The sequence below is a fragment of the Phoca vitulina genome, unplaced genomic scaffold, assembly GCF_004348235.1.
Source record: "Phoca vitulina isolate PV1807 unplaced genomic scaffold, GSC_HSeal_1.0 scaffold71, whole genome shotgun sequence".
NCBI classification, from domain to species: Eukaryota; Metazoa; Chordata; class Mammalia; order Carnivora; family Phocidae; genus Phoca; species Phoca vitulina.
Genome location: NW_022589774.1, coordinates 10,765,703 through 10,775,882, shown reverse-complemented (window position 1 = coordinate 10,775,882; position 10,180 = coordinate 10,765,703). Strand labels below are relative to the sequence as shown.

General features: G+C 38.1%; 1 protein-coding gene across 3 annotated transcripts in view; it reads right to left on the bottom strand.

Moving 5' to 3' along the window:
* Window positions 1-831: 831 nt before the first annotated feature.
* The window catches only part of TSEN15 (tRNA splicing endonuclease subunit 15), a 35,479-nt gene continuing 26,130 nt past the window's right edge, over window positions 832-10,180 (bottom strand). The window contains exons 4-5 of one of the 3 annotated variants that reach the window (XM_032393132.1): window positions 4,792-4,918; window positions 832-1,784 (exon numbers count right to left, since the gene is read on the bottom strand). In XM_032393132.1, coding sequence (XP_032249023.1) covers window positions 4,792-4,918 — 127 coding nt within the window. In that variant the 3' untranslated portion in view covers window positions 832-1,784. Of the gene's footprint in view, window positions 1,785-2,416; window positions 3,441-4,791; window positions 4,919-5,923; window positions 7,265-7,787; window positions 7,930-10,180 lie in introns of those variants that run through there. The other 2 variants (XM_032393133.1, XM_032393131.1) reach the window with 2 other exon arrangements.

Sequence of the window (10,180 nt, the reverse complement as noted above, 5' to 3'; positions counted from 1 at the left end):
AAGTTACCCCACTTGCCCAAGGAGTTCAGGGACAGAACCAAATATATTCCAAGTACCCGAGAGGAATATCTGAGAGAAACTCAGAGCCAGAAGATCTTGTGGCCAGGGACTGGGAAGACACATTGGTGACTTATATGGAACACAGTCACTGTGGCATGATGCTCCATTCAGCAGATGCCAGCAAGGACTGGTGAGAAACCCTAAGGACTGGTATCTACCCCCCAACTTTCTCTCCCCATCCCATGCTCATGCACCCTGACAGCCCCCTACAACTATACAAATAGTTCAGGTTCATGATCCCACTAGATAATTCTCCATCCCGGAAAAGAAGCCCCCTGGGTTCTTTCTCACAAACCCAGCCCCATCCATGTACCCATGTTTAGCTAGCTTCCTTCAGAAATAGTCTCACAGGGTTCAACTACACCCCCTACACTGTAGGCACAAGTGCTCTTTTTTTGTTTTTCATTCTTAGGAACTAAAGAAAAGACCAGGCAACATATTCGGCGTAACAACCCATGGAAGAGGAGAAGAGTAGGTCTACAGTGATCCTAGATTCCTGATACATACAGTATTTCCCTTCTTAGCTCAGATACTAAATCCAGAACCTGAGCAGAACAGTGGGGAAAAGTTTGTCTTCCAAGTTCTCCCCTCCTTGCCAGCCTCCTAAGTTGGCCCTTTTCCCACTTTGGTTGTGCCTAGCGCCCTGTCCTTCTTGTAATGTCCTCTATCTTCCCACTGTATCCTGAAACTCATTCACATTAAAGTCAGACTCAGAACAGCTTGAGGTTTAATGCCCCCTCCTCCCCCACCCCCCTGCCCTGTTTCCACAGCTAATCAGCTGTTAAACCTACCTCCTTGCTATCTCTCCTCTCCTTCCCGTTATCTGGAAATGCTGTTCTCTATTTCTTCTCCTCAGTCCAGGAACATGGCAGAATTTGCACTTCCTCTCCTTCTTAAAGTTGATCATGGCCAGCCATATGACTTGCTTTGGCTGAGACAAGGTGGGCAGGGGTGATATATGTTGCTTTTGGTGGAAGTATTTAGTTGCAGTATGTGACACTACCACACTTTTTTCTTCCTGCCACTGGACCCGACCACATTCCAGATGGCAGAGGCTCTGTTGACTTAATTCCCAGAGTAAGGACTCCAAGTCTACGTACAATGGATTTGTAATGTGAGCAAGAAATAAACATTTGTTAAACTAATTCACTGGTTATTACAACATGTCATCAAGAGGACATGACCACTGGTTGACCCAAGAGCTGGATCAGGTAATCAGAGGCTCCTCACCCTCTCCCCTATCCTTGGCATGTACACTCTGCCCACCATTCCCACAGTGGGAGCCATTTTCAAGGAGGCGACCTTGAGAGAGCAATGTGTTGTTGAAACTATCTGAACGGTAGCTGTGACTGAATCAAGTTCAGGCCTCTATAGAAATGTCTATGATTCTGGCAGGGTGGGTGGGGAGACCTACTCATCTTGCGGCCACCCAAGATAAGCCCTATATTTAAGTTCCCTTGCTTATTAAAACTGCCATCTACCAATCTGGAGTGGTCTGTCTCTCTTTTGTTTTCTCCCTGCCCCCGGTGGATGGGGCCAGTTTCAGATTTCTCCCAGGGAAATTCTTGGGTTGTGAACCAACAGCATCATAATCTAGCGCATCCTGACTAACATACCTGGGCTACTGGTGGCGTTCAGGCTCTCATCACTTCTCACCTGAGCTCTAATACACGCTACTCAAAGTGTGGTCTGCACAGGCTATCAATCCACAAAATATTGCTGACCTGCAATGAAGTAAGTACAGAAACTGAGAATAAACATTTAGAAATTCTTTTAACAATTTATCAGATTAATTTTATCTGTTGAGTCTAATAATAAAATATTTGGGCTTATAGTCTCTTCAAATCTTAGTATTGTGCCTTACCCCATGGGGTGCTGTAAAACTGTTTGTCAAATTAAATTGGATCAAAGTTTCATGTTTAAGAAGTAGAATTATGGTAGGATTTCAAGCAACAGCAAGCAGGACTGGGGGATATTTAGGGTGTAAGACCCTTTCTCATCGAGTGTGAAACCATCACTTAAAAGTTCCTAGAGTCTACTCTTTGTGCCAGCACAAAATTTAGCTCCAACAAGCAGGGAACCTTCCTGAGCTCTTTCTCTCTCTCACTTAACATTAAATGTAATTTTAAGTTTGCCGACATAAAAGCATGGACATGAATGTATTTGGTCTCTGGAATAAAACTTTGTAAAGTTTTCTTCCTATGAAAAAGGAAAAAAGCTGTTTGTAGATAATTTGGAAAACCATATTCATAGGCAATTTGGAAAACCATATTCATAGGCAATATGAATTTCCTAAAATTCATATTGCCTATGAATATGGTTTTCCAAATTATCTACAAACAGCTTGACATTTTGACACATTTGTTCAAGAGTACAAGAAGTTAATCTAACTGATCCCTAAATCACTTCCCAACTCCCTCCAGGACTAACTGGAGCTACCTTTTTCTTCCCAAAGGCTCTTTGACGTTAATATATTTCCCTGCACCATACGTGGTATGGTATCCTGAAAAGAACAGTGAGCCAGGTGTTGGGAGACCTGGTTCTAGCCTTCATTATCCACTCACCTGCTACTACTCAAAGTCATTGCTTAACGACTTGGTGTGCTAATTTCTCTATCTATTAAATGAGGATAATAAGTTAATAATAACAAGTACATGATATCAGCTCCACATAATGATAACTCAGTATTCATATATAACACTGCCTTGAAATGCTCTCAAATTATCTCATACACACAGATTTTCTCCTTTCTAGCCAGACAGTAAGTCCTGAGAGATGCATTGTATAATATCTCTTTGTATGCTTCCAGTGTTCAGTCCTTTGGGACAAATATACATACCATGATTGTTTGAAAACAGTTTAATTTACCAAAAGTTGTTGAACCCCTTCACCACCAAGTAAAATGCATGAACTTCATAAACATACACTGCATGACAGGTGTTCCTCACTCACATTGACACCCGTTTAGAGTTCTGGTTAAGGAGAGTTGTATTGCTTATCTGAGTTCCTTGAGGGCACAGGTCATATCTCATTAACCTTCGTATCCCACATTTATCTTAGTCATGCAAGCACACAGAAGGAGCCCAGCAATGTCTGCACATAATTAATAAATGCATGAAGTGAACTTTACTTAAATACTTCCCAATATTACCTCCATTCAGTCACCCAGAAACCTAAAAAGCCAATCTTTGTTTGATTTTGGTTAAGTTGGTTTTTAATTTTGCAGAATCATCTAAGCATTTTATGAGTACACCTCCCCAGTAAGTCACATGATTTTTCTCTCCTCTTTCCTTTGTGAGCACAAGCAGTTCTTATTCAAAGGTCATTAAAAGGATTAGGCTGCAGGAGTGAGAGTGGTAAGGACCGGAACAGCTATTGGTCTGAAAGAAAGGAAAATGGTACTAATTGTTCAGATACAACGTCATTCTGCACATTAAACATAAATACAGCGGCTGAATAAAGAGCTTCTATAGAGAGCTCTAGGCTCTGGCAGGAACACTGGGCTGTACCAGTAAAAGGCCTCCTGCTAGGGCCGCAGTGGAAAATGTGACCTCAGAGGAATTCAGAACGGAAAAGGCTCAGAACAAGATGACACATCATGAAGTTTTGGTTAAGTCATTTGGTTCCAGGCATGTAAAAGTTTTCAGTTAAAAAATAATGCAGACTACGTGAACTTTGTCAGAGATTGCTATTCTCAGTAGAGCTTAGAATTCCAAAGTGCCTCTGCCCTCCTGTTCTTCACAAGAGATCAATACCATTTAGGAACACATTCATCTAGAGAGGCCCGGAGGCCTGGGCCTGGAAAGCAAAATAGGTTAGTCGGGACTCCTCGGACCTAGATCATCCATTGTTCCACTGAGCCCTTCCAGTGCAGAGGGGACACTGACTAGGGACTCCAAAAATCAAAGGCAAAGACAGCACTAGAGAGAAGTCAGCAATGTCCTTCCCCACTTCCTGCTACCACCCAGAGAGGGCTCCCTGTTATGGGAAAAGTCTGTGTTCATGATGGCAGCAATCTATGTCTTTCACCACCGGTATGTAGCCAGTTCAGTGTTTCAGAGCTGGGGACTCTTGCTATGGAATAGGATCCTGAAGTTTAGTAAGTTAGGCTTTTGCAAGGAAAAAAAAATGGAATACATCATTTCATATGGTTATGAACAAAACCACAGTCTAGAAAAAACACCCATCCCATTGACCCTTATCCCAAACAAGCTTTTATTTTTAAATATAGATCTGTATTTTGAGCAAAGCATGAATCAAGCCACATATTTAATGTCAGTAGAGTATAATTTTAGAGGCATGCCAGAAAGGAGAAGGGGGGGGAATGTTAGCACATAAAACTTATTTATATTTTTATTTATGCCTATTTCCCACAGATTGAAAATAAATTTTCAAGAGCACCACTTCTCAAGCTAACCTACTCCTCGAGTCTGAAAATTTGGTGCTTATTTAGCACTGCCCTCTGGTGTCCAAATGGATCACTTTAGTTTGCCTTGAGGCAAAGAGTAAAAGCTACCATGCAATTAAACAAGTCTACGATCTACATTCATTCATTCACTAAATATTTATTGAGAGTCTAGTGTGTGTGAATTTGTGGAAAGTGGTGGGATACACAGATGTAAAAAAAAGACTTGGTTCCTTGCTGTGTTCTTAAGCAGCCCATAGTCTAACATGAGACAAAATTAACTGTAATTCCACAGTTACTTGATCATACAAGAGAAATCATTTTACCTAGTAAAATGAGACAGTCACAGCTGGGTTGTCTCCCTTTCCAAACTGTTCCGGACCATTATTCATATTAACAGGTATCTGGCTGGCTTTGGGCCGAATAGCTTTGGTGAAGTACACAAGGAACATTCTGAAACAGAGGAGATATCCCAGGACATACAATGAGATTGAGGCCTAATTTTAAGGATTTCTGTGGGAACGTTCTTTTTGAGTCAACTCCAGAAGATACTTCTGGTCTTGTAGTAACCTAGGGGCTCACTGGTCACCAGATCGGACATACAAATCTAAAGTTCATTAAGCCTTACATTTCTTTCTGAAAACACAGACTGTTTTTCTCGCACTGTGATGAAAAGGCTCAAAAGGAATCAAATGGCAGAGACCCCAAGAATTGATCATAAATTGTTTTAGGATCCTTAGGTCTGCAAAGTGCCAACCAGAGTCACAGAAACACACATTGTTCTGAATGGGTACATCTTCAGACCTTCTGGGAAAGCAGAGGGAGTCCAAAGGAATTGCCAAGATGTTCCATCAAGAATAAAAGTGAAATTCAAATATGAGCAAAGGAAAGGAGTCAAAAACTACTACAGACCATTAATGATGCTTTACACCATTTTATAATGTTCTTACTTTTTGCCCTTTTTCCATTCTTGTTCCTGCTGTTTTCTAGAGTAGTTAGTCTTGACTTGCTTCTAACCAATAGAACATGGCAAAAGTGACAGGATGTACCTGACTACATTGCATAAGATTATGAGATCCATCTTGCTGAAACTGTCTCCCTTGCTGGCTTTGAGGAAGCAACCAGTTGTGCTGGTAAGGCCCATGTGGCAAAGAGTGGAGGGTGGCCTCTTGACAACAGCCCCCTAGAAACTGAGACCATCAGTCCAACAGCCCACAGGGAATTGAAAGCTTCGAACAACCACATGAGGGAGGAAGCTGAACCTTGCCCAGACAAGTCTCAGTGGAGGCTGGCTTGACTGGACCCAACTTTGAGATATTAAATGTGTGTTGTTATAAGTTGCTGAGTTTGTGGTAATATTATACAATAACAGAAACTAATATAGATCTCAAGATATTTTTTTAATTTTAAAACATTATTATAAAAATAATACAAATAAAGAAAAAATATACTAAATACTAAAGAAAGATAAAGTCATCCATTTATTGCTCTGCCACCCTATTATAAGAACAGTTAGTAATTTATTTTGTCACCCTTTTATTATATGCTTGGTGTGTTATTTATAGCCATGATCTTACCCATTCACACACTTTCATATCTTGCTTTTTTAATTAAATATTTTCTGTTTTTCATTTATTCATTACTACTTTTTAATGAGTACATAATGTACCATTCATTGGCTATCTATATCTGTTTATTAACTATTTCCTTATTCCAGGGATTGGCAAACTATGGCCCTGCATTTGTAAATAAAGTTTTATTAGAACACAGCCATGCCCATTTATTTACATATTGTCTATGGTTATTTTTGTACTACAAACGGCACATTTGAGAAGTTTTAAGAGAGACCGTATGGTTTGTGAAGGCTAAAATATTTCTTTTCTGCCCTTTACAGAAAAAGTTTGATGACCCCTTCCTAAAACTTTTAAGTGATTATTATTTTGGCTATAACAATTAATGTCACTTGGAATCTTTGTGCATATAATTTTTTGTACTTTAGGCAACATAACTGAGAGGTATTAACAAAAGTGGAATAACTGGGTCTACTTAATAAAGATGTCTTTAAAGCTGACACCGTTTCTCACTATCTCACATAATATTCTAACTATGATATAATAAGGATGGTGGTAATAAGAATGGAAAGGAAGGCCCAGTACTTCCTTTACTTAGGTAGGAAGTAACTAATGGGTAGCACTTCTCTGGTCCCTATTAATCTAGACATGTATGTAATTTTATACTCTGGATGAGCGTATCTTTACTTTTGACTTAAAGTCAACAGTAAATGCCACATAAAAACCAATAGAAAGAAAACTGTTACTTTCTATTGGGGATTTAAAAGGAGACTGAGCAAACTCTCCAAGTGTCCAGGTGTCCATGAAATGCCACAGCAGGCTAGCTGTAGTGGCCAAAAGGCACTGAGAGGGTTGAATTAGAGAAAGGGGAGTCTCAACAATGTGTTAGCAGGGGCAGCGATGAACAACGAGGCAGCTATGAGTGGTGGACGACAGAAGAAACACACGTGTGCCACCCCTCTGAACACATCCTAAGCATCAACTTGTATTTAACTGTAATTAAACTATTTCCAGGTAAGAAAGTTCTTGAGCAACTACCCTATACTTATCAACAAAAAAAATTCTTCTATCTGGGAAAGTTTTATTCTTCAAAAAGAAAAACTTATGGAATAGGACCAGCTAAGTCAACCCTAACTATCTCTGATATAAAAGATGAACCAGGCTGACGGATCTCAAATCCACTCTCACGCATCAGGAAGTATAGGTGTCATCTTCTAAGGGAAATATTCTGCAACATAAAAAAAAAAAAAGATCAGGATGGACTTTTTCCCCAATATTAAATAAGGTAATTTAAAAGCAAAATCAGAAAGATATTTAATGTAATTATCCCAAATACACCAACAAAGTATATAAGGAAATCATGCATAACACATTTATTTTATTAAAAGGTTCCTGTCAAACTGTCAACCAATTTAACATTTTCTAAAGAAGTGTTCTTTTGGCTAAAGCTATTATAAGCCTTCACATTCCACCTCAGTTAATTATCAAATAAAACATGAATTTATGAAGTACTCCGGGAGACTATGAAATTCTCCAAAGAGTAAAAAAAAAAAAGTCTAATTATTTTTGTGGAAACTAGGAACATATTACTTTAAACAAAACAGCCAAGTTTCTGAGGTGTGAAAATCAGGTCATAATTTTCTTGAATTTTCATATTGCAAAGGAAGCTAAATGGCTTGATTCGCACTTAAAATCATGTTATCATTTTCCTCTTTTTTTCACTGTTTACTGATAGTTGCCTCAAAACTGACCTGAGGGTCTGGCAGCATAAATCCATCAGTAAGTTTATAATAGACTATTGTGGAATCGGACTCCACTATGGCCAAAGTAAAAGACATTGGCAAATCTGGATCACCTTGCAATTTTCGAGATGCCTTCAAGATCTCCCTTATCCTGAAAATAAAGCCACAATACATTTAGGATTCACAGTCACTCAATTAATAATAAGATCAAACGCTGTAAAATCTTGGGGAAGAGGCAGGTAATAACATTATATCCATAATACTGACTAAGGAAACGTCTGAAGGCTCAAATATAAACATCTAAAGTTGTCTCATATAGAAAATCCTGCAAATAAGAGCCATCTACTGACTTTCAGCCCTCTTTTGGATTTACCCATCTCTCCTGATCATCACACATGAAAGAATCAGACTGTATTCAGGAACCTACAGAATGGCGTACTAACAGTGTTCAGTGCACCTATGGCCTATGGATCCTGGGCATTCATTTTCCAACTTGGTATCATAGGGTGGAACAATGTGGTATTCAGGTTTGCTTTCAAAAAAAAATAGATAATAAACATTTCCATGTTTTACATGGTGTTCGTCATTACTATCTTTAAATGGCTATATATTACCTATTGACTCAAAATTTACCCAATCATTCCCCTATTCCTATGGAGTTCTCTCAGGCCTTTTGTGGGGAGAAGGGCACTAATAAAGATGTGATGATGATCCTTCTGTAGGTAATTGTTTCTGTTCGGTCTTTCCAAGGTCAGAATTATTAAATATGGGTATAGATAGTTTTATGGTTTTCAATATGTATTCTGATACTTAGTAGAAGCTAAGAGAAAAATGTAGAGAGAAAACTTTTTTCTTGTAAAGTTATATATCAAGCATCAATGTTATAAAGGGTTTCAGTTTGCTTGTTATGGAAAATAATCTACCAAATCTAGTATCTCCTAGATACTTCAAAGTGCTATTAGCTTTTGTTTACCAGAAACTAAAAATCCTTATTACCTACACAATAAAGCTTGTGTTCAATAATTTGGTAAAATGTAACCTCCAGAGGAGCATTCTTGAAAAGGCAAATAAAAAATGATCAGTTGCTTTTTTCATTAAGCTAACCAATTCTCCAGAAATTGGAAAAAGATTTACTGGCTTATTAACATGCTATAACTGAATACCTAAATAACTCAATACTTTTCTTTAGCAAACACGTAATTTATCCCCTTACATTCTACTTTTCACCTCTAAGTAAAAATTCTTATGGTCACTCTTCACCCCTCCTATTAACTATGAAATTTATAAAGAATCTAAAAAGGAAAATCTCTGCTTTGAAGTATTCTTACTACAATAATTATAATGCTTTTTAAAAAAAATCTGTAGTAGAGACTGGAGATTTCAGTGACTTAAAAGCAGCAATAAACTTCTGGACAAGCTGAAATTAAATTATTCTTGCTAAATTATCACTTAATCACTTTATAATATGTCACACAGTGATAACCGGTTTGTTAAAACAGTTACAAAAGGCTCCTTACCTACTACCTCTCATTTAAGTTTACACAGGCACGTAACGATATAAGGAGAGAATGCGTTTCTAAGTTTTTTTCCTCATACTCAAACCATTTCTAAAATGACCTTGAGTGAGTCAAGTCAACAATATGGTGATACTTCAATTGTTAAGCATAACTGTCAGGCAACATTTATTGGGTGTATAAAATCTGTCCACCTGGAAAAAGTCTTAATTCCTTTTCAAGAGTTAGCAAAGCATCATCATCTCTGAATTCTTCTGGGTCACCTTTCCCCAACCTCCAGGCAAAGTTATGTATCTTACCCTATGGAGGAAGCCTGTGCAAACCTACATTACGGTATGCGCTACCTTGCATTCATACTTTTAAGTGTCTGTTTTCCACTGGATTGACCCATTTTGAATGTCAGAGCTAAAAAAAAAAAATTGCCCAATACGCCCAATATTGTAGTAGAATACCTGGGCAGAATGAATGAGTGAGGCTTCCTAAATGAAGATTTCATATGGTTAAATATATTTCTGACAAATACTTTTCTGAAGTTTATTATGCAATTCTATTATACCAAATAAAAGTTCAACTTGTCCTGACAGATCAGGATTATCATTTTTGGTACTTACTACTGTAGATATCATGGTAGATGGTATACCAAAGAACTCCCTAGAATTTAATTTCTTAAAAGTATCTGATATTTGCTTGCTTTTTGTTCATCGAAATATTTTAATTATTTTATCACTTGTCTCTATACCAGAACTTGGTAAACCACATCATCTGTTTTTTCATGGCCCGTGAGCTAAGAATAGTCTCTAGATCTATAAATGGTACATTTGAAATGGTATTGTAAGTACCTACATAATAGCCTCGATTTTGCCACTTTGTCCACAAAGCCTAAATATT